Source organism: Hypomesus transpacificus, chromosome 3, assembly GCF_021917145.1.
Source record: "Hypomesus transpacificus isolate Combined female chromosome 3, fHypTra1, whole genome shotgun sequence".
Taxonomy (NCBI): domain Eukaryota; kingdom Metazoa; phylum Chordata; class Actinopteri; order Osmeriformes; family Osmeridae; genus Hypomesus; species Hypomesus transpacificus.
The window spans coordinates 2303744-2328703 of record NC_061062.1 but is presented as its reverse complement, the minus strand read 5'-3'; the positions used below and the strand labels follow the sequence as shown (position 1 = coordinate 2328703).

General features: G+C 49.9%; 1 protein-coding gene across 1 annotated transcript; it reads left to right on the top strand.

The window, feature by feature from the left end:
* Window positions 1-44: 44 nt before the first annotated feature.
* Window positions 45-23797, top strand: ubr1 (ubiquitin protein ligase E3 component n-recognin 1). The gene is made up of 47 exons (XM_047047900.1): window positions 45-192; window positions 768-1024; window positions 1406-1484; window positions 1970-2080; window positions 3685-3809; window positions 4242-4380; window positions 4837-4899; window positions 4998-5121; window positions 5456-5563; window positions 5704-5792; window positions 5878-5976; window positions 6381-6538; window positions 6645-6744; window positions 6848-6976; window positions 7775-7955; window positions 8384-8445; window positions 8688-8798; window positions 8960-9025; window positions 9113-9214; window positions 10614-10677; window positions 10880-11004; window positions 11137-11189; window positions 11296-11398; window positions 11497-11545; window positions 11776-11930; window positions 12275-12374; window positions 12612-12715; window positions 12799-12879; window positions 13109-13290; window positions 13472-13677; window positions 13784-13874; window positions 14165-14317; window positions 14437-14537; window positions 14734-14830; window positions 15481-15629; window positions 16010-16065; window positions 16175-16271; window positions 16360-16427; window positions 16789-16936; window positions 17067-17157; window positions 20113-20249; window positions 20634-20742; window positions 21136-21192; window positions 21301-21378; window positions 21621-21791; window positions 22072-22173; window positions 22379-23797. The coding sequence occupies exons 1-47, from the start codon at window positions 148-150 to the stop codon at window positions 22518-22520; spliced, it is 5217 nt and encodes a 1738-aa protein (XP_046903856.1). The 5' UTR covers window positions 45-147; the 3' UTR covers window positions 22521-23797.
* The last annotated feature ends 1163 nt before the right edge of the window (window positions 23798-24960 follow it).

Genomic DNA, 24960 nt, shown 5'->3' with positions numbered 1-24960 from the left:
CGAAAGCTATTTACAGTTAAATTATGTTCAGTAAATGTAGATTTTCTACTTTACGATATTTTGGAATAAATTCTGGGCAAGGACCGTCGCAAAAAGGTCTAGGTTACGCCAGAATTTCTCCCGGTTAGTCTTTACGGCATTTGGAATATGGCGGAAGGTGAAAAAACATTTGACGGGCTGGAGCTCAGTAAGGTATGTTATTTTTGTTGTAAATGTGAAACAGCCGAGTTGTCATATGAACCATATTTAGAAAAGCCATGTATACGATACAATTCCACGTTACATATGAAAGGTATGTTACCGTAGCATGAGGTACAGCGTGAACATTCTGCCTGCGCAGCCCGATGCTAGTGCACTAGCGTAGACTGAACAAGAAATTCAGCACTTAGCGTGTTGATGTTTTGATTCTGTCATAGAATGTTAATTGCTGGAATACGAAGAACAAGTCGTCTACTGTATATGTCGAAGAAGTATCGATGGAAATGTGTTGTTGTTAAACTGCCAAACTAAAACGGCTGTTCAACCCTGTTCAATACTGCACATAATAATTGATAAACTAGATAGCTAACTAGTGCTTGGAGTAAGAATTCCAATCACACGTTAGAAACGATATGTTTATACAGTGTAACTGTTGAAATGTTCTATGACTAGTTTGATTAGCTGATGATATCCGATGCCTGTGTTATTGCGGTAAATTCTGCTTATATGGGAGTGGAGGTTAATTCTCAGGCAGCCTAATCCAGGTGTTGTAAACTTCTGTCCCGCAGAGATGGAGAGACGCTGCGGACAGCGGGGCGGAGTTGCTCCGTCACTTGATGGAGCAGGTGCCACAGATCTACTGCCTGGAGGACTCCAATCCCCAGGATGAGGAGGAGCAGGTGCAGGGTAGGCTTCTTCAGCCTCTGGAGTGCTTCCTGTTTGCAGAGGACCCCAGGGCTGGGCTGGAAAAGCTGAAGCAAGGCAGCGCCTCCTCCCAGCTGTGTGGACGAGTCTTCAAAGAGGGAGAGACAGTGTACTCCTGCAGGTCAGAAGAGGGCCACTGCTGTTCTGTTACTAGGCTTTCATACCGGTCGTCGGTTAGGGCCTCTCTGGTCTTTATCAAGTTTTAGCCCCTTCAAAAAACACTACAGAGGTATCTGAGATGTCTAAATGCAGATACCTAGACTTTGTTTAGTTCTTTATTCATATTTTTTATTTATTCTGATCACTTCACACAATACCTCCTAAGCGTTAAGTATCTCTTGAGTTATTCATGAGTGAACTCAGCAGTCTCGGCAGTGTGTGTGTGTGTGTGTGTGTGTGTTTGTTTGTGTGTGTTTGTTTGTGTGTGTGTGGAGATATCAGTCAGCTGTTGACATGCAGATGATCAAATGACTAATCTAACTTCCCTTGGGTCTGCTTGCAGGGATTGTGCAATTGATCCCACCTGCGTACTGTGCATGGACTGCTTCCAGGACAGTGTGCACAAAGGTCATCGATATAAAGTAGGTTCCTGTCTAATCCTCCTTTCATTTGAATGGTTTTATCCATGTAGTCTGAAAGCTAAAGAGCTATATTTATCATCCGGATTACAAAGTTTAGTAATAATACTGTAGTCATGTTCGTAGCAGTATATTATCTGCCTACAATCTTAAAATGATTTCTGTATATGTAAAAATACTTTGTAGGAAAAAAAAGCTATCTCTATTTCAGACAACGTGCAGTGTGTTTCCCTATTAAAGTCCTGAAGCCTATCCACATACTAAATGGAAAGAAATGTCTGGTTGCTCTAAATCAAGCAAATTGTGTTTGGCTAGGATTGTTTGGAGGAAGTTTTTGCTAGCATTGTTGAGATGGAATATCCCTCTGTTGTTGCGATGGAAATAGCAGCAACAACAACAACATCAACAACATCAACAATGTCCTCCTTCCCCTGCTGTTCTGGTCCATCTGTTCCTGTCCCTTGGTGACACGTGTGTTTGTTTCCCAGATGCACGCATCCTCGGGTGGGGGCTTCTGTGACTGTGGTGACCTGGAGGCCTGGAAGACCGGCCCCTGCTGCTCTGCACATGACCTCGGAGCTTCCACTGCCATGGAAACGGTGGGTTACATAACAACCGGAAAAGAGGAAGGGGGGCGGGGGTGGAGATACAGCACGTTCTTTTCCATTCTGTGTCAATAAACTCCAGAATACATAATTTCCTGTCTTGAGGCAGATATGGCTCTTTTGGCTCAGGGGGGAAGCAAGTGTCTGGGAAAATGACACTGTGATGACCTGCTTCACTGCAGCAAATACAGTTGAGAGGATGGAGATAGTTTGTAGGGTGGGTGCAGAGGAGACTTAAGGAAAAGAAGTTGAATGAGAGAGTATGGTGGGGGTCTTTAAGACATATCTTACATTATGACGTCACTGTATTCTGTGTTGTATTCATAATCAGGTTGCATGGAGGGTCATGGAACACATAATAGTCTGTTGTATGTGAGCAAAACTGTTCAATAAGTCCAGGTGGAGTCCAGGTGTTTGTTGTCTCAAGCTTTCTCAGTATGTCCAATCCCTGGGTTGATAAGATCAGGTCCATGAGCCTTAAACAAACACAGCAGGCTTAGGCCAAGTATTAGGTCGGCCTGTTTCCATCCACAGCAGGTGCTTCCATCAAAGCCATGACTGTCGAGGTCTGCTTTCTGTTTTCCTGTGCCTGTAATGGTGACACTTCACCTGACAGCACTTTGGAAGACTCCCACACAGGCAGTGGATTCTGTTAGAAACATGTTCTGTGCGCTGTCCTGACGTGGTTGTGTGAAATAGCAGGCAGTGTGACAGGATGCTATGTTGTTGTATTGTAGTGGATATGCGTCACATGTCTGATGCTTGCTTGAAATTCTGCTGTGCTGAATTGTTAGTCTGGTCCCCAAGGGATTCTAATTGGCTTTGGAGACTGTCTGTTTTGGTCTTATATGGTCAAATATTCTTCCTGGTTTTTGCAAATGGAGCTGTTACTGAAAATAGTGCATGGTAGGGGGCCAGAAGTGTTGTGTTTTAAGCATCGTTTCAGAGCAGAGGAAGCAGGGACTTAATGGAGTGGAACAGTAACAGTATTTTGAACACTTGCCAAGTTAAACTGTGTTCTGGAAATGATTTGCAGGCTTTATTATTTTAACAAGAAACTCTTTCGTCACAGATTCAGTGAACACATTCACACCAACGTGTGTTTCGATTTGTGAACTAAAGGCGTAGTATAATCCTTTCCTCGCTAGTTTACATTACATTTACATTTAGTCATTTAGCAGACGCTCTTATCCAGAGTGACTTACAGTAAGTACAGGGACAGTCCCCCCGAGGCAAGTAGGGTGAAGTGCCTTACCCAAGGACACAACATCATTTGGCACGGCCGGGAATCGATCAGGCAACCTTTAGATTAATAGCCCGATTCCCTAACCGCTCAGCCATCTGACCCCCTAGTTCCGTTTACAGTTGTCATTGCTGATGGTTGATCCCTAACCGCTCAGCCATCTGACCCCCTAGTTCCGTTCACAGTTGTCATTGCTGATGGTTGATCCCTAACCGCTCAGCCATCTGACCCCCTAGTTCCGTTCACAGTTGTCATTGCTGATGGTTGATCCCTAACCGCTCAGCCATCTGACCCCCTAGTTCCGTTCACAGTTGTCATTGCTGATGGTTGATGCAGTGCTGCGTTCCCCCTGTAGGAGGACACCCTGGAGACTGGTCTAGAGGAGCGGGCTCGGAAGCTGTTCCAGGTGCTGCTCAGCTACACCGCAGACCTGCTGGTCTGGGAGGAGAAGAACGAGCTCCCCGCAGAGCTGCAGCCCAGGTACTGCACCCTGCTCACGCTGCTTCTGACCAGCAGGACATGACATCATGTCATAGCCACAGATAGAAGTGTGGAAAAGCATGAGCTTGTGACTGCTGGTCAATAGGTTGCCAGTTCAAATCCCTCCCTATATTGTTTTGTCGCTTCGAGTAAAAGCGTTCATTATTATTATGGCTGGCCGGATAATCGCAGTGGCCTCGGTTCGAATCCCGACTGGGCCCTGTGCTGCATGTCATCCCCTCTCTACCCCCCCCCCCCCCCCCCCCCCCCCCCCCCCTCCTGTTTTCCTGTCAGACTATACTTTCCCTCAGAAAAATAAATGCAGAACTACTTTAAAAGAATAAATACAAATACCAGTCATTAGTATTATCTAGATCTGGATGTGAATGAGACGTCCAGGACGTCACCATGGTGACGTTTCCCCCTGCGCAGGGTGAAGGAGAACACCTACTACTGCGTGTTGTACAACGATGAGCACCACTCGTACGAGCATGTGATCTACACCCTGCAGCGCTCTGTCAACTGTGACCACGCTGAGGCCCAGACACACACTGCTCTCATCGACAAAGAGGTACTGTCTGGGCTACTGTCTGGGCTACTGTCTGGGCTACTGTCTGGGCTACTGTCTGGGCTACTGTCTGGGCTTCCCCAGCATTTGGCAAACCTACAATTCAATCATTTTGACTACTCAAGTAGCAACATACATTTATTTTTCTGGTGTACTGGTAACCTGTGCGACTCTAAATAGCCATGTAGGTAACACTTTATGTTAATGTTACTGGGAAAGTCATTCAATATATTATAATGTTGTTATACTCTATGTTCTGTTACATACCCTTTAATAATTTGGGCACTAATAGAATTAGTGTGTTTGTTGCTGAATTGCTTTGAAATGTACTCATTTGACCTCAAATATGAATGACCTCACATACTGGACTGTTGACGTAGGGCCGACCAGCATCGGTTCGAGACAAAACCGTGTGTCATGTGACCTTATCAACTCTGTCTTCCTGTCTCCTGCCTGCAGGGCCGCCGTGCGGTCAAACGAGGAACGCTTCGATCCTGCCAGCAAGCCAACGACCTCATCCGGGTAAAGCACACACCTCACCGCTGCCGCACACCTGCTTCCCCGTGTCTGAAGCGCCCTCTCTGACCCCCCCCCCCCTCCCCTGTGTGTGTGTGTGGCAGTCCAACTCAGAGCACATTTCCATGCAGCCCCTGCGTGTGGAGATCCTCCACTCGGCCGTCATGGCCCACCAGAGCTTCGCGCTACGTCTGGGCACCTGGTTCCAGCAGATCATAGGCTACTCAGGTATCACAGCCGACATCCCCCTACACCAATCAACACAGCGTTTCCCTCTGTAGTCCAGAGGGAGTCCTGTCTCCTCCCAGCGTGCTCTGTGAGCTCTCGGTGGGAGCTTACATTTAGTCATTTAGCAGACGCGCTTATCCAGAGCGACTTACAGTAAGTTCAGGGACATTCCCCCCCCGAGGCAAGCAGGGTGAAGTGCCTTGCCCAAGGACACAACATCATTTTGCACTGCCGGGAATCGAATCAGCAACCTTCTGTTTACTAGCCCGATTCCCTAACCGCTCAGCCATCTGACCCCTACGAGCTGAGAGGAACATGTTGTGCATTGGGTCAGGGGGTTTCAGACAGGTGTTCTGCCAGGTGGCCCTGGAGGCTGGCGGAGCGGGGAGCGGACAGTGCCTCATCAGCCTGCTCATGCTGCAAGACGCCAGACTCTACAAAGGCAAGCACCCCCCTGGGCTCCCATTGGCTCCTGACTAGGTGGGGGGGGGAGGGGGGGGGGAGTGGGAGATCATTCAACATGTTTTTATATTCTTTCTGGTGGATCACACGACACTGATCTCCTGTACCCATTTCCACCAGGAGCTCGCAAGATAGTCCACGAACTGATTTTCTGCAGCTTGCTGATGGAGACGGAGTACAAGAGGCTGTTTGCCATCGAGTTCACTAAGGTACCAGGCTCAGATCCGCTCTGGCGTGGTTTTGGCGTGCTCTGCGTTGTGGCTCACATCTCTACCACCCCTGTGTTCCTGTTAGCATTACATGCAACTGCAGAGAGACTTCATCAGTGACGACCATGAGAAGAGTATATCCATCACAGCTCTGTCTGTACAGGTCTTCACTGTACCCACTCTGGTAGGAGCTGCCTACCGAATGTTTACCTCATGAAAAGTTGTAACCCAGGGTTTCCCGCAGAAAATGTGTTAGTCAAGGTGGTAGGGTGAGATTTGCTGATGGACTGGGGGGGGGGGGGGGGGGGGGGGGGGGGGGGGGGGGGGGGGGGGGGGGGGGGGCGGTTCTCCAAAAGTTCTCTAGAGAAGGGAGACTGCCATTTGACTGAAAGGGAGAAAACTGGCGGAAACACGGCGAATATCGCTGATAATAACGTAGTCTAGGCGGCCGCCTTAACTGCAAAGTGCTGCGGGAAACCCTGTAACCTATAACCAGCGATATTGTATGTGACATAAGGAAAGTTAGCTCCTGTCTGTCAGCTGCTGGTTTCACTCCTCTGCCCTGACTGTGTGTGCGTGTGCGTGTAGGCCAGGCAGCTTATCGAGGAAGGGAACGTGATCAAGGTGATCGTCGACACGGTGATAGATCTGCTCCGGGAACACCTGGACGTCAACCATCGCTTCCACTTCCAGGGCTACAACTCCGACAAGTTCTTCCGCATCCAGATGATCTTCCGCGACCTCAGGTGACAGCGACGCCCCCTGCCCCTCCCCCCCCCCCTCCCCGCCGCTCACCACTTCCTGTTGCTGAGCCGGGACTCATTCCCGCGGCCCCACGTCTTCTCTTCCCAGGTACATTCTGATCAGCAAGCCTTCGTTGTGGACGGACGAGCTGAGGAAGCAGTTTCTAGAAGGACTCCGGGTCTTCCTGGGACTCCTCAACTGCATGCAGGTACCTCAACACGTCCCGAGGGACAGCTGATTGGTTCAGTCACAGGTACGTGTGCTGGTGGGTCTCAGACGTGGGGGTCCTAAAGCCCGCTGGTTCTCATCAGGGTATGGAGGAGGTGAAACGGCAGTTGGGGCAGCACATCGAGGTGGAGCCGGAGTGGGAAGCCGGCTTCTCCATCCAGATCCAGCTGAGACACATCCTGGCCATGTTCCAGGACTGGTGCACGTCTGATGTGAGTCCTCTGTCCTCTGTCCTCTGTCCTCTGTCCTCTCTCCTCTCTCCTCTGTCCTCTGTCCTCTGTCCTCTCTCCTCTGTCCTCTGTCCTCTGTCCTCTGTCCTCTGTCCTCTGTCCTCTGTCCTCTGTCCTCTGTCCTCTGTCCTCTCTCCTCTGTCCTCTCTCCTCTGTCCTCTGTCCTCTGTCCTCTCTCCTCTGTCCTCTCTCCTCTGTCCTCTCTCCTCGGTCCTCTCTCCTCTGTCCTCTCTCCTCTGACCTCACACCTCCACCACTGGGTCAGGTTCACCTTCTGCTTTACTGTTGGAAAAATTGAAGATGTAACACATTGATCCTGTATAAGAATGATTCTGTGTTCAGCATTCCTTGTGTGTAGAGAGAGGCCTACTCCCAAATCTGAACTTTGGGTAACACGAGGCATACGTAAACAAGGTTTCCTAGGCTGACCATTATCTTAGTAGAGGTGCAATAAATAACCTTATCTGTGCTGAGTGAATCATAGGGGCAAGCCTAGGGTCCGAGAACTCTGTAAGTTTCCACGCACACAGGTCTATGCAAGGAGCCAATGAAGAAGAGCCATTAAACATTTGTATTTCTGACATTTACCCCAACCCTTACCCTAACCACAGTCGTGGTAAACCTGAAGCTGAACCAGTGAACCAGAACATGAACCAATGAACCAGAACATGAACCAGAACATGAACCAGTGAACCAGAACATGAACCAGTGAACCAGAACATGAACATGAACCAGTGAACCAGAACCTGACAGGGCTCCTTGCTTGCTCCTCCTCCCCAGGAAAAGGTGCTCCTTCTGGCCTTCAAGGAGTGCCACCGGGCCCTGATGCGCTGCAACAACCAGCCCCTCCTGAGCGAGCCCACAGACTACTACATGTGCAAACAGATCCTCCACATCCGGCCATACAAGGTGTCTCAGGAGCCAGTCAGCATCCACCTGCCCATCTCCAGACTGCTGGCCGGTGAGGATGCTTGCTCCCCCTAGTGGCTTTCTCATGTCACTGCACCCTGGACACTCCAGTGGAAAAATACCAGACTTACAAAGTATTAGTACCAAACATGCTTACATATATTAAAGCTGGTCAGTAAAGGATGTGAACACACTATATCGCACAATTTCCAGTTGAGGAGAAAAATATACATTTATTGAAAATATTTCAATTTGATTGTAAGTAAACCATTTTTCTGCCTGGGGACTTAAGTTGTCATGGAGATTTAATAAAGACACTTTAATGCAAAGTAACGTACACATAGTTAAAGTGGAAAGTCCAGCAGAAGGTCAAGATTGAACTATTTAATGGAAATGTCTAAGGAACAGCGTGTATGACTCTTAACAGGATGTATAGGTTGTCTTCTGGAACGGCTGACTGGTGGTTTCTTGTGTTCCCAGGCCTGTATGTGTCCCTGTGCCAAACAGGAGCAGTCACACGCCTCCACGAGTATCTTGATCCCGTAAGTGAAATCAGACGTTATAATCTAACCTGACTTTGAGGATTCACTTCCTAATTGTGTTCCGAATGGACTTCCACCATTTGGGTGCAAGTCAGTTGGAAGAAGTTTGTTGCCAATCAGTCAGCCAGCCAATCAGCCAGTCAGCCAGTGTTGTGTTATTATCCTTATTGTTATGCACACGATCTCTCTACCCCCACCGATGCTGAAGGACAGGGATGTGTGTGTGTGTGTGTGTGTTCCAGGAGAGCTGTGACTTCACCTACCTGGCTGAGCACCCTCTGCGCTGTCTGGTGCTGGCTGCCCAGGTGTCAGCTGAGATGTGGCGCAGGAACGGCCTCTCGCTGGTCAGCCAGGTAGGAGGGGGGCCAGGGGGGTAAAAGGGGGGGGGGGCCAGGGGGGGGGGGGGCAGGGGGGGGGGCAGTGTGGCGCTACCCTACCAAACTTATGACCTGATGACACACAATACGACACAAGAAATCCTATTCTAACTTGAACTTGGTCCTGTTGTTTCCAGGTGTATTACTATCAGGATGTGAAATGCAGGGATGAGATGTTTGACAAGGACATCGTCATGCTACAGGTCAGCGCTCGTCAATCACAGCATTTCTGTAACAGCCTTGTTTTTGTGTGTGTTGCTAATGAACAGATGTATTGACCTTCTCCACAGATCGCAGCTTCCAAAATGAACCCAAACCACTTTGTCATGCTGATCCTGCTCAGATTTGAGCTCTTTGATGTTTTTAATGGAAGCACCTCTAGCAAGGATCAAGTAAGCAACATCCACACCTGCTGGATAGATCATAATGCAACATTCACACCTGCTGGATAGATCATAATGCAACATCCACACCTGCTGGATAGATCATAATGCAACATTCACACCTGCTGGATAGATCATAATGCAACATCCACACCTGCTGGATAGATCATAATGCAACATCCACACCTGCTGGATAGATCATAATGCAACATTCACACCTGCTGGATAGATCATAATGCAACATTCACATCTGCTGGATAGATCATAATGCAACATTCACACCTGCTGGATAGATCATAATGCAACATTCACACCTGCTGGATAGATCATAATGCAACATTCACACCTGCTGGATAGATCATAATGCAACATCCACACCTGCTGGATAGATCATAATGCAACATCCACACCTGCTGGATAGATCATAATGCAACATTCACACCTGCTGGATAGATCATAATGCAACATTCACACCTGCTGGATAGATCATAATGCAACTTCCACACCTGCTGGATAGATCATAATGCAACATTCACACCTGCTGGATAGATCATAATGCAACATTCACATCTGCTGGATAGATCATAATGCAACATTCACACCTGCTGGATAGATCATAATGCAACATTCACACCTGCTGGATAGATCATAATGCAACATTCACACCTGCTGGATAGATCATAATGCAACATCCACACCTGCTGGATAGATCATAATGCAACATTCACACCTGCTGGATAGATCATAATGCAACATTCACACCTGCTGGATAGATCATAATGCAACATTCACACCTGCTGGATAGGTCATAATGCAACATTCACACCTGCTGGATAGATCATAATGCAACATTCACACCTGCTGGATAGATCATAATGCAACATTCACACCTGCTGGATAGATCATAATGCAACATTCACACCTGCTGGATAGATCATAATGCAACATTCACACCTGCTGGATAGATCATAATGCAACATTCACACCTGCTGGATAGATCATAATGCAACATCCACACCTGCTGGATAGATCATAATGCAACATTCACACCTGCTGGATAGATCATAATGCAACATTCACACCTGCTGGATAGATCATAATGCAACATTCACACCTGCTGGATAGATCATAATGCAACATTCACACCTGCTGGATAGATCATAATGCAACATCCACACCTGCTGGATAGATCATAATGCAACATTCACACCTGCTGGATAGATCATAATGCAACATTCACACCTGCTGGATAGATCATAATGCAACATTCACACCTGCTGGATAGATCATAATGCAACATCCACACCTGCTGGATAGATCATAATGCAACATCCACACCTGCTGGATAGATCATAATCCTTGTTGACTGTGGTGTGATGGGCTGATGATGTTCTGATGATCTGGGCAGGAACTCTTGAAACAGTGGAATCGCCTGACTGAAGAGATGCTTTTCCTCCTCATCATCATCGTTGGTAAGTCTCTCTCTCTCTCTCTCTCTCTCTCTCTCTCTCTCTCTGTCTCTCTCTCTCTCTGTCTCTCTCTCTGTCTCTCTCTCTGTCTCTTTGTCTATCTCTCTGTCTCTCTCTCTGTCTCTCTCTCTCTCTGTCTCTCTGAGCCTTTTGATATCAAACGTGAGCCAGTGCCAAATCTCACCCAGAGCGACTTGTGCCTCAGGGGAGCGGTACGTTCCTGGCCTCAGTCACGTGACCAAGGAGGACGTGACCGTGAGGGAGGTGATCCACCTGCTCTGCATCGAGCCCATGGCTCACAGCAGCCTGGTGAAGGGCCTGCCTGAGAACGTGAGACATCCCATAATACACCATACCTCCTGCAAACCACATCTGATCTACCACTCCTAGTTACCTTGTTAACTACTCTGGAAGACATGATTCTGAAGACACGTTCCTGACTGCCTCTTCCTGTCTCCACAGGAGAGCCATGAGACCGGCCTGGAGACTGTCATCCCCAAGGTCTCCACCTTCAAGTGAGTGGAGAGGGTTTGATACGAGAGCAAATACCTGCCATTACTCGTGACCCTGTGTTGACCCCCTCTTGACCCTGTGTTGACCCCCTCTTGACCCTGTCCTTAGGAAACCTGGTGTCTCTGGTCATGGCGTGTATGAAGTCAAAAAGGAATGTCTGGTGGAGTTTAATCCCTTCTACTACCACTACTCTAAATCTCAGCACAGCAAGGTAGGACGAGAGCTTTGGAGTTTCCACCGGTGTCGCCTCCTGCTGTTGTGTGTTATAGTCTGTCCTGGTGAGGAACTAACCCCCTCTCTGTCCTGCAGGCTGAAGACGCTCAAAAGAAGAAGAGAACACAGGAGGGCAGTGACAAAGGTACGACTTCATCAGATAACAGCCTCAGTGGAAAAATAGCCTACTTACTAACTCTATTAAACAATTGGAATTGTATTTCAAACGTTCCGATTTCGTATGGTCACATACTTATTGACAACTTAAGTATTTGTAAGTATGTTTGTACTATGTAAGTATATATTTTTCCCTTCTGGAGCCATATTGGGTTTTGCTCATGTGTCTGTTCTCCTGTGACCCTGCGCTGTGTCCAGCCTTGCGCCCCCCAGTGCCTCCCCCCTTCTGCCCGGCCTTCTCCAGCATCGTGCGCCTGCTGTGCTGCGACGTCCTGATCCACGTCCTCAGGAGGGTGCTGCAGAGAGCCGTGGAGGACCGCGCCACGCAGTGGACAGAGGCCATGATCCAGAGAGTACGTCTGCTCGTCTTCTCTCTGCACCTTCTGACTAGGTCCTCACATGAACACACACACCACACACTACACACGCCTCAGCAGCACTACACACAAGCAGTTCTGTAGTCAAGCAGGGTGTGTGTGGTAAGTAAGTTAGTAAGTAAGTAAGACTTTATTTGTATAGCACATTTCATACAGGAATTGCAGCTCATGGTGCTTTCCATAAAAATCAACAAAAACAATAATACAAGTGATAAAAGTAATAGATTTAAAACATATAACAAGCCAGACAAGCCGCACTCTATCTGCGGTCTCTCGAATCTGTGTGGTGTGTGTGTGACGTGTGTGTGTGTTCCTCCCAGGCTGTCCACCTCATAGCCCAGGGGCTACAGGAGGAGAAGACCCAGCTGGAGGCCAGCTCCGTGGAGGAGGTGACCTTTGACTTCAGCCTCAAGGCCCGCCGTGAGTGACCGTGACTTCCTTTCACGTTATTGACACACTATGGCTTCCTTATTCAATGAGTACACATTGAAGTCATTTATTTAGTGAATTATTATTAACCACTTGCTCAAGGGGTGGTGCCTTCCTTAGAGTGTTTCAGATGAATGAGAAAGATTTCATGATTTCATTTTACGGGAGAGAAATCGTATGTTTTCATCCTTGGACGCTTTTGAGATGTTTTTGGGGCCGCTGTTCCAGAGATCGGCTCGGAGCACGGCAAGTCTGTGTTCCATCTGCTGTCTAAAGTCAAGAGTCTCCCCTCGCTGGAGGCCCAGAAAGACATGATCAACTGGAACCTCAAGGTGAGCCCCTCACCCCTGGAAGCTCTCTGAAGGTCCCACATGGTGAGGCACAGCTGTGAACATGTGCTTTCCATGTCTGTCAGATGTTTGACATGGTCAAGTGCCTTAGAGAGAAGTCGAGTCCGGCAGCATCCATGAGCATGGAGACCAGCAAGCCAGAGGAGGTGAGCGCAAACCACATGGGGGGGTCTAATCTAGTGATGCATCGAAATGAAAGATCTTGGTCGAAACCAAAACCGAAAATTCAGGATGCGACTGTAAGTCGCTCCGGATAAGAGCGTCTGCTAAATGACTCAATGTAAAGTACGGTGTATCCCTAGAGGAGCAGGGCTATCCTAATGTCAGGGTCCAGGGTAGCTGCAGTTTCTCACCCTCAGTCTCTACCTGGCCCAGAACGTCCAGGACAAGGAGAAGGCGGAAAGGAAGAGGAAGGCTGAGGCGGCCAAACTCCACCGCCAGAAGATCATGGCCCAGATGTCGGCCATGCAGAAAAACTTTATTGAGTCCAACAAAATGTTGTACGACAACATGCCAGAGAGCGGGAATCACGGCGAGGCTATGGCTTCTACTGAGAGGTGAGGAGGAAGAGATGAGAAACGTGTTCGCTTAGCGAACACTTTTATCCAGAGCCTCGTAGACTCGGTTCGCACATCCAACCCTGCGGTTATTGGGCGACCCCCCCCTCTACCTCCTGCCCCCCCTCTCCCTCCTGCCCCCCCTCATGGATGTGCCCCCCCCCCCCCCCCCGTCCTGCAGCGTTGCCATGGAGCTGAGGGAGCTGTGCGTGGCGGTGGGGCCCCAGCGGGGGTCCACTCCGGCCGAGAGGGAGATCCTCACCTGCATCCTGTGTCAGGAGGAACAGGAGGTCCAGGCCCTGTCCCCTGCCATGGTGCTGACGGCCTGCGTCCAGAGCTCCACCGTGCTGACCCAGAGCAGGGGCAGGATCCCTAGCCAGGCCGACAGTCAGTTTCTCACTTGGATTTTGTGTTGTTTTTTGTTATTGAACATCCTGTGTCTTAGCCTGGTATCTGTTGGACGAGATGTCGTGTTCTTTCCTTTGCGCCCCAGAAACGTATCCCCTGTTCATGCCTCCGGACCTGGCCGTGGGGACCCACACCGGGAGCTGTGGCCACGTCATGCACGCCACCTGCTGGCAGAAGTGAGTCACCACACTCACATACACGCCCAAATGTCTGCGATCACTCCATAGCCTGTCATCTCTATGGATCTGGATCATTTTTGCTCAATCTGGACCTTTCTCTGTGTGTGTGTCTGTGTGTGTGTCTGTGTCTCTGTCTGTGTGTCTGTCTCTCTGTGTGTGTGTGTCTGTCTCTCTGTGTGTGTGTCTGTCTCTCTGTGTGTGTGTCTGTGTCTCTGTCTGTGTGTCTGTGTCTCTGTCTGTGTCTCTGTCTGTGTGTCTGTGTCTCTGTCTATGTCTCTGTGTTCCAGGTATTTCGAGGCGGTGCAGAACACCACACGGACCCGCCTCCACGCGGAGCTGATCATCGACCTGGAGAACGGAGAGTACCTGTGTCCCCTCTGCAAGTCCCTGTGCAACACCGTGGTCCCCATAATCCCCCTGGAGCCTCTCTCCCTCAACTAGTACGTCCCTCCGGCCCGCCCACGCCCCTCCTGGAGCCCAGGAGGAGGCCTCCTGTGTGGGGTAAACCCAGTGGGTGTAGGTGGTGTGGTGGTGACCCTGTGGTTCTTTCTGTGTGTAGTGAGGATGCTGAGTTGGTGGGCCAGCTTCTGACCCTGCCTCGCTGGATCCAGATCATCTCAGCCAGGATCAGAGGACTCAAGTCCATCTCTCAGGGAGCCGGTAATAACCCGAACCCCAGCCTTAATCCCTAACCCCCTATCCTTAACCCTTGAACCCTAACTGCTAAACCCTAATCAGCATCAGAGGACTCAAGTCCCTCTCTCAGGGAGCAGTAACAACCTTAACCCCACCTCTTTGATTGCTGTTCTCCAAGTCAGCCCCTGGTTTCTAGAGTGACTCCCTTGCTGTGTTCCAGAGGTGCGTGGGGAGGCCGGTGAGGTGGGGGGAGCAGGGCTGTGTGGACAGGGACAGCCAGACTTCCGCTCCATCCTCAGCTTTGGAGTACAGGAACCGTGAGTCATCAACATCAGCTGTTCTCATTGGTCCGGTCCCTATAACACTGGAGGTCAGGGCTGCCCGACCCTGTTCCTGCAGGTCAGGGCTGCCCCCCCCGACCCTGTTCCTGCAGGTCAGGGCTGCCCCCCCCGACCCTGTTCCTGGAGGTCAGGGCTGCCCCCGACCCTGTTCCTGGAGGTCAGGGCTGCCCACGACCCTGTTCCTGCAGGTCAGGGCTGCCTAACCCTGTTCCTGGAGGTCAGGGCTGCCTAACCCTGTTCCTGGAGGTCAGGGCTGCCCCCGACCCTGTTCCTGGAGGTCAGGGCTGCCTCAGACCCTGTTCCTGGAAAGCTACCTGCCTGCTGGGCTTTGCTCCAACCACACTTATTTGACCTGATATACCAACCCTAGTTAATGGATCAACCAGCTAATTAGTAGGATCATGTGTGTTATTGTCTGCTACATATATAAATACATGTATTATTATAATTTATATAATTATTACCATATACTGTATAATAACATAAGTAAAACATTTAATTATTACATTCAAATAAAAGCAGTATCATAAATTATTATTATAATAGAATCACTTTTTATTTATTGATTATTAATTATTATTCCTGCATGTGGTAATAGGAAAGCGATATGTGCTGTTGCCCTGCAGGAGGAAGTTCTCAGTCAGCATAGCGGAGATGCTTGTGGTGTGTGCCAACACTGTCCACCGGGTGGGGCTAAAGACCCCGGTGAACGAGCTGTGCCCCCTGGTGCCCATCATGGCCTGGAACACCTGTGCCTTCACCATCCAGGCCATCGGTTCGACCGCATCCCTCCAACCACCTCCTTTACACCTACGTCTTTTATCCATTCAGCAGATGCTTTTGTCTCGAAGCGATGTACAGTACAGTGCAAAGGTCCAATAAAAAAGACAAAAAGTAAAGCAAAAATGCTTTAACACATGAAAAGACTAAACACGAAAACATAACCGACAATTAAAAATATTTTTTTTATAATATATATTATATATATATAAATATATATTTATGTTGGGTGACTAAGACCTTTGCATAGTAATGTATATAAAGTGCTTGAAGGCTCATTCCACTCTTCCATCTAGCTTCCCCCTCTCTTCTCACTTGTTCTCTTCAGTCTGTTAGAGTTCAGCTCCTGCTAACATGTGCTCGTCTTCCGTCTAGAAAACATGCTGCAAGAGGAGGACAAGCCTCTGATTGGCTCCTTACAGAACAGACAGGTCAGACAGCTCTCACAGGAGGTCCCTGATTGGTCACTGAGCATCCAAGTGTTTGGTCGGTGGGTTCTCTGACGTTCTGCGTGTGTTCCGCATGCGTTCTGTGTTCCAGCTGGCGGGGCTGAAGGCGGTGGTCCAGTTCTCCGCCGCTCAGCGGAACCGAAGCTCTGAGGGGCTCATCCAGCAGTACTTCACCGACATGCTGGGGGGTAGGTAGCCAGGAAGCCTGCTGGAACAGGCCTGCACACTTTGTATTTGTTTTGATAATTGTATCCCTGTCCCTTTCCCTGCCTGCAGTCCTGCTGCCCTCCTTCAGCTCGGACATCACTCCTTCGCTCCTAGAGGTGGACTGCTTCCACCTCCTGGTGAGCCCTCCGTCGCCCCCCCTGTGCAGGCTGTGGTACCTCACCCTGACTAACCCTGCCACGTTACATTTGACATTTGAATCATTTAGCAAACGCTTTTATACAAAGTGGCATACAAATAGTGCATATAGAAAGTACCCCAGAAAGATGGAGGATCTAGATAAGAGCGTTTGCTAAATGACTAAACGAAGTGCTTAGTCAGGGTTGTCTCGGTAATCACGTCTTAGTTACCAGGCACGTTATCATTTACTGAGATGCAACATCTCCATTATAGCAGCTGACTGACTAAACACACGATGATCAGAAATACATCCAAAGCGCTTTGATCCCAACGTGTGTGGTGGCTGTGTGGTGGTCCCAGGTGGGGCTGGTGCTGGCTGTTCCAGCCCTCTACCAGGAGAAGGCTGTGGACCTGCAGCCCTCGGCCCTCAGCTCTGCCTACAACCACCTGCACATCCTGCACCTGGTCACCATGGCTCACACCCTGCAGGTGCTGCTCTCCTGCCCGGGTACGACTGCGCGCCACCACACACACACACAGTGATCTGAACATGCAACTTTTTGGATTGCTGTAGAAGTGCTCTAACCATGGAGCTATACCCTCCCCTTTCCTCTGTGTGTGTGTCCACACGTGTGCAGATTTCCCTGCAGTGTGTGCTGGGGAGGAGGGAGGAGAGGAGAGCAGAGCAGCAGCTGAGCTCTACTCCACCGTGTCGCAGCTCTGCCAGGGGTAAGGCCGAATCCCAATACTCCCCCTTACCCCTTCCCCTTAGTTTTGCGCGTTCCCGTGAGAGCTAGTGGTGTCCCAATACTCTTTTTGAGCTCGGGGTAGGGCTAAGACGAAGGGGTATACACCCCTTAAAACCAAGTAAGATCGGGAGCTTACTTGAAACCTAGGGCTATGTGAATGCTGCGCGACTGGCAACAATGGCGGCCAGATCATCCAGAGAGTCCTGATAAATGTAATATTTTTGGCTTAATTAATTGATAAAAAAATTATGACAGTCTTGTGGTATACACAATCCTGTACATATACCATTGTCCTAATTGAAAAGTTTCTAAAAATCGCTAGTTCGGTACGCTAATGTTACAGTGCTGATTTGCACAACAGTCCCGCATTTCTCTGACTAGCATGTCTACAGTTTTAAGTAAATTCCATTAGCAGTGAATTTCGTTTGATATCAGTGCATAACGCTACTTGCTTTGGAGATATCGATAGGTGCTAGATGACGTACCTGTAACCAAGTGGTGTCCCATTTCCTAGGGCTATGTAGCCCTTACCCCTCAGTTTCAAGGGCTAGGGGTAAATTAAGGGGTAGGGGTAAGGTGTAATGGGGATCAGAGTATTGGGATAGTCTCACCTCCTCTCACGTGTCCTGCTCACCTCAGCCCCAGTGCTGGCTCCAGTCTCACCCTGTCCTGCTCACCTCAGCCCCGTGGCTGGCTCCAGTCTCACCTCCTCTCACCTCAGCCCCGGTGCTGGCTCCAGTCTCACCCTGTCCTGCTCACCTCAGCCCTGTGGCTGGCTCCAGTCTCACCCTGTCCCGCTCACCTCAGCCCCAGGGCTGGCTCCAGTCTCACCTCCTCTCACCTCAGCCCCAGGGCTGGCCTCCAGTATCACCCTGTCCTGCTCACCTCAGCCCCGGGGCTGGCTCCAGTCTCACCCTGTCCTGCTCACCTCAGCCCCGTGGCTGGCTCCAGTCTCACCTCCTCTCACCTCAGCCCCAGGGCTGGCCTCCAGTCTCACCCTGTCCTGCTCACCTCAGCCCCAGGGCTGGCTCCAGTCTCACCCTGTCCTGCTCACCTCAGCCCCAGGGCTGGCTCCAGTCTCACCTCCTCTCACCTCAGCCCTGTGGCTGGCTCCAGTTTCACCTCCTCTCACCTCAGCCCCAGGGCTGGCTCCAGTCTCACCTCCTCTCACCTTAGCCCTGTGGCTGGCTCCAGTCTCACCTCCTCTCACCTCAGCCCCAGGGCTGGCTCTAGTCTCACCTCCTCTCACCTCAGCCCTGTGGCTGGCTCCAGTCTCACCTCCTCTCATCTCAGCCCTGTGGCTGGCTCCAGTCTCACCTCCTCTCACCTCAGCCCCAGGGCTGGCTCCAGTCTCACCTCCTCTCACCTCAGCCCCAGGGCTGGCTCCAGTCTCACCTCCTCTCACCTCAGCCCTGTGGCTGGCTCCAGTCTCACCTCCTCTCACCTCAGCCCTGTGGCTGGCTCCAGTCTCACCTCCTCTCACCTCAGCCCCAGGGCTGGCTCCAGTCTCACCTCCTCTCACCTCAGCCCCAGGGCTGGCTCCAGTCTCACCTCCTCTCACCTCAGCCCTGTGGCTGGCTCCAGTCTCACCTCCTCTCACCTCAGCCCTGTGGCTGGCTCCAGTCTCACCTCCTCTCACCTCAGCCCTGTGGCTGGCTCCAGTCTCACCTCCTCTCACCTCAGCCCTGTGGCTGGCTCCAGTCTCACCTCCTCTCACCTCAGCCCTGTGGCTGGCTCCAGTCTCACCTCCTCTCACCTCAGCCCTGTGGCTGGCTCCAGTCTCACCTCCTCTCACCTCAGCCCTGTGGCTGGCTCCAGTCTCACCTCCTCTCACCTCAGCCCTGTGGCTGGCTCCAGTCTCACCTCCTCTCACCTCAGCCCCAGGGCTGGCTCCAGTCTCACCTCATCTCACCTCAGCCCCAGGGCTGGCTCCAGTCTCACCTCCTCTCACCTCAGCCCTGTGGCTGGCTCCAGTCTCACCTCCTCTCACCTCAGCCCTGTGGCTGGCTCCAGTCTCACCTCCTCTCACCTCAGCCCCAGGGCTGGCTCCAGTCTCACCTCCTCTCACCTCAGCCCCAGGGCTGGCTCCAGTCTCACCTCCTCTCACCTCAGCCCCAGGGCTGGCTCCAGTCTCACCTCCTCTCACCTCAGCCCCAGGGCTGGCTCCAGTCTCACCTCCTCTCACCTCAGCCCCAGGGCTGGCTCCAGTCTCACCTCCTCTCACCTCAGCCCCAGGGCTGGCTCCAGTCTCACCTCCTCTCACCTCAGCCCCAGGGCTGGCTCCAGTCTCACCTCCTCTCACCTCAGCCCCAGGGCTGGCTCCAGTCTCACCTCCTCTCACCTCAGCCCCAGGGCTGGCTCCAGTCTCACCTCCTCTCACCTCAGCCCTGTGGCTGGCTCCAGTCTCACCTCCTCTCACCTCAGCCCCAGGGCTGGCTCCAGTCTCACCTCCTCTCACCTCAGCCCCAGGGCTGGCTCCAGTCTCACCTCCTCTCACCTCAGCCCCAGGGCTGGCTCCAGTCTCACCTCCTCTCACCTCAGCCCTGTGGCTGGCTCCAGTCTCACCTCCTCTCACCTCAGCCCCAGGGCTGGCTCCAGTCTCACCTCCTCTCACCTCAGCCCCAGGGCTGGCTCCAGTCTCACCTCCTCTCACCTCAGCCCTGTGGCTGGCTCCAGTCTCACCTCCTCTCACCTCAGCCCCAGGGCTGGCTCCAGTCTCACCTCCTCTCACCTCAGCCCCAGGGCTGGCTCCAGTCTCACCTCCTCTCACCTCAGCCCTGTGGCTGGCTCCAGTCTCACCTCCTCTCACCTCAGCCCCAGGGCTGGCTGCAGTCTCACCTCCTCTCACCTCAGCCCCAGGGCTGGCTGCAGTCTCACCTCCTCTCACCTCAGCCCCAGGGCTGGCTCCAGTCTCACCCTGTCCTGCTCCCTCCAGGTTGAAGCCCGGGGTGGCCGGCAGTGCCGTGGCTGACCAGGTCAGAAGGGGGGTCATGCCCTTCCTGCGCTGCTCTGCTCTCTTCTTCAGCTGTCTGACTGGAGTGTCTCCTCCGGAGGATCTCTCCAGCTCTGAAGGTACATCAGGCTTCCAGTATGGTCAATATGATGTCTTGTCACTGTGCGCCTTTTTTCATTTCCTGGCTATTACGGACAACAAACGTAAGGTAGTCTACAAAGCTACCATGGAGCAGCTCTTTAGATTTACAAAGGATGAAAACTTTTTTTTTTCTTCAAAGGTAAAAAGAAAAAAAGGTTCAACTGATATTTTCAAATAATTGTTTATAATAACTATACATCAGAGCCCACACTTCTTTACTTTAACTTGAGTGAAAAGGTGTAGTCAGTACCTAAACTTTGACCTGAGCCTACTCCTACTTGAGTGAAGTGTCCTTTTGCCATATCTGCATGTATGAATGTGTGATTGAGATGCCTGACCCGCACTCGTCTTGTGCATTGCAGTGACACCTCAGAGCCAGATGGCGGCGCTGTGCAGTTACCTGGCCCTGCCCTCCAATCTGTTCCTGCTGTTCCAGGAGCACAAGGAAACAGTCTTCCCCTTACTGCAGAGGTAGGCTCGCCTCACACACCTGTCAGGCATAGCTACACTTACCTAGAGACGGCTACAGCTCAGCGGAGGAGCATTCGACCACAGATCAAGAGGTTGCAGGTTCAAAACCCATCGTCACCCACCCCGCACATTGCTTTGGAACAAAGCCTCAACTAAATCGGTTTAAATTATTATAATAATAAGTTTAAGATCTCCAGCGTCATCTACCTGTGGTGTTTGGAGGTGTCCTATAGGGATGAGTGTGGATGCAGTTGTTTGTCTGTATGTATTTGTTGTCATGTTGATTTTAGCACTCTGTATAGCACATTGGTCAACGAAAGTTGTGTTTAGTTGTGCTTTATAAGTAAAGATTGATTGATTGATTGACCTGTTGTTGCTGCTGCTCATTCTCAGGTGGTGTGGGAGCACAGTGGTAACCAAAGCCCTGAAAGGGGAAATCCAGGCTATCAGGTCCGTTTGACCACCTGCTTCATCATGAGGCCTTATCCCAATCAGACATGTCTGGTATCAGCATGTGCTCTGCAGGTTGAGCTGATCTAATGTCATTATTGGCCACAGGTATCCCCGGAGAGGGAATCGGTTAATTAATCTTCCCGAGGATTATAGCGCTCTTCTAAATCAAGCCAGTCACTTTCAGTAAGTATGGGGCGCCTGCTCTGAATGCACGCACCCGACAGCCCACACCGGAGTGACACCGTGGGTGACTCCCCCCCCCTCCCTCCCCCACCCCTTCTTTCCCTCTCCCTCCCTCCCTCCCCCACCCCCTCTCCCACCCGCTCTCTCCCCCTCTCCCTCCCCCACCCCCTTTCCCCCACCCCCTCTCCTCCTCTCCCTCTCCCGCTCTCTCTCCCTCCCCCTCTCCCCACCCCCTCCCCCAGGTGCCCCAGCTCCACCGACGATGAGAGGAAACACCCCACGCTGTGTCTGTTCTGCGGCACCATGCTGTGCTCCCAGAGCAGCTGCTGCCAGGTGCAGCTGAACGGGGAGGACGTGGGCGCCTGCACGGCCCACGCTGCCACCTGCGGGGCGGGGGTGGGAATGTTCCTCAGGTGGGTGGTGGAACCAGAGCAGCAGCTCCAGGACTCAGCGCTCCAGGCCTGACTTGTAGTACTCCTAATATTGTACTAAGTAGTACTTCATCAATATTAATAGCTCCTAGTTTTTAAACAACCTAGTCATTTATTTATACATGGATACATTCACAAGGTCAATCATTTTTACCTGGAGTTTCCTCTGTGAAGCGTCTTTGAGCGTTTAGAAAAGTGCTCCCTATAAGTTGAATGTGTTTTATTATTTATTATTATTAACTACTGGGATTGTCTCCACCAGAATCCGGGAGTGTGAGATTGTGCTCATGGCCAGCAGGACAAGAGGAAGCACCTGTCCCCCCCCGTACCTGGACGACTACGGGGAAACAGACCCCCAGCTGGTGTAAGTCCCCTCACCTCTCTCGCTGCTCACCTTGACGCTTTTGCAGGGGATCCTTACCAGGGTTTGAGGCTCTGTGTCGTTGAAAGCTACCAGACATCAAACAGACGTTTGGACAGATAGACTCGTCACTGATTCTGTGTCGTGTTGGTCTTGTGTGTGTGTGTGTGTGTGTGTGTGTGTATGTGTGTATGTGTGTGTTCACCAGGAGGGGCAACCCCCTGCACCTGTGCCCTGAGCGCTACAGGAAGCTCCAGCAGCTGTGGCAGCATCACTGCGTCCTGGAGGAGATTGCCCGCAGCCTGGAGGTGGTCAACGTCATGTTCGCCTTTGAGTGGCAGATGCTGTGAGTCGCTGGGAACAAGGGGACTTCCTGTGAGCAGCCTGCTGGCTTCTCCACACACACATACACACACACGTCCTCACTGGGGAGTGACTTCCTGGGCAGGCAGCCTCCTCCAGGAGCTCCCAGAGGACGTCCAGGTTGCCACGGGAACAAGGACGCTGAGGAGATGAAGAAAGTTGCCTTGTTTTATTTTGATTGACTGCCCGTGTGAGAGAACTTTTAGTTTTCTTTGGAATAGTTCTCGCTTTCTCTCGCGCTCTCTTTTCTCGCGCTCTCGTTCTCTTTCTCTCTCTCTCTCTATATCCCCCCCACACCTTTCCATATCTTTTTTTTGTTTGTTAGTTTTTTTTTTTTTTTTTTCAAATAAAGAAATAATAATCGAATACATCCCAATTTGTTTGTCAGCTTCACTTAATTTGTGGATGTCTTTAGTCTGTCCTCTGCGATGGCATTTGTTTATTTAATATTCTTTGTGTTGAAGTTGGGTTAATGGCTTTGGGATCATGCTATCTGCTTCTATTTTTGTGCTTTCTTTCATGAGGTTTTGCATGACACCAAGCCCAAGTTTCTGAATGTCACAGATTGTATACAGTGGTAGAAATCACATATACAGGTAAGCAATTTAAACGATTACATAATTACAGATTTCAGTATTTGAGTGTACGAAAGCAAATCATTTTTCAATGAATCACATCTACAGGCTTTGGGTCTGAAATGTTCCCATCTGTTTGTTGTTTTACAGTGACTACATAAAATAATATTCAGTAATTACCAGACATTTACGGTATATTTTCAAAGCATGCGTATCTGGGTTCGTTCTCTAAAGTATCTGGGGAAACGCTTCATTCACTGTGATATTCATCACATCACAAACTACCTTTTCAGGCTAGCTACAGACTGGACGTTAGCCAGACTTAAATTGTTCATGGGTACCATAGAACTGAAACTGTAAACATGTATATGTATGTTTCTGAATGTAACATTTTACCTGTTATCTATTAAATCAGGATTGTTGCAATGACTGCGGATATTCAATTAAATATGTACATTTCCAATAGTAACACTTGAACGCTAAATATGTACACATTTGAATCACAATAATACAAATGTTATCGAAGAGGATCTACATCACAGTAAGAAAAATTAAGTGGACGTTTATACATCAGCTTTTTCAGGATTTTGAAGGTGTGTGCTAATACTGTATTGTTGTATTTCCCTCATGTGCATTGCCTGACACTGCTGTGTGATAACTGGGCTGTTTAAAAAAAGATATCTACAGTAGACGATCGTCTCCTGAGCTGTGAGGCACCACGCATTGTCCTTTACTATCGTTTTATTTACTATCTGTCTGCTTTGACAATGAAATACTACTCAGAAACTGTAACAGTCTCAGCGATATTATAATAACCATAACAAAGTAATGATACTATCATTTGCAAGGAGAGATCTAAGTCCTTTTTCCCCTTGACTTTGTGTTTTAGTAAACGGATGTGTGTGTGTGCCGACCGACGAGCTGAGGAATTGAAATCCAATGATCTCCCAGATTATGAGCATGGCGATCAGGGGACGGTTCTGGAGACCCCCTCTTGTCTCGCTTAGTCCTCACATATCACACACACACATATCACACACACACACTCAATAACAAGATGTTTTATTGTATGAAAAGTTGATGGTCTCTTCTAAGTACAAAACAAAAATAGCACCTGGGCCTGTTTTCCAAAGTGTGTGAATGTTGCCAGTGCTCTGTGCTCCTGTGGAGGCAGTCCTTTGAACGTCTAATACCAGTCATGTGCACTTTTAATTGTGAACAAAAATGATCATTTTGATAACGTTCAAACGCCGAGGGCAACAGTAAGTCAGACTTTGATTAATTCATGTAAGTATGGCAATGAGAAAAATGTCACAATGTACAGTAGCACTGTGATCCCTCAGTCCTACAGCACTAGAGCGCTATATGAGGTATTCCCTCAGTATGCATCAAAACTCCTCTTGCAGAGCAGAAACCCTCCTCCAACAGTGGCCCAGAACCATCCACTAAAGGCTTCATCGGGACGTAGGTTAAGAATTTGAGTGATTAACAGCATGCATTAAACTACTGTGTATAGTGTATGAACAGTAAACAGGATGACTAAACAGAATTAGTTGAAATTATTAAAATTACATTTGTTTCTAAAAACTCTTTACTTGCATTTTTAACCGGTTTTAAATGGGAAAACATTGTCGGATAACAGTGGTTGGTTTTCAGTTGGACACAGTCTGCATAATCTGGTCACATCCTATGCCCCTAATGTAATACAGTATTTGGACTGAGGCACATGAAATATTTTTTGAGATTACCAGACGAGTACATGTTGACTTGCTGTGTTTAAGCCGTTACAGGCTATGGAATGAACATATTCCTTTATAGGCCTTTCACAGGATTACAGTTTGTTGTGAGGTAC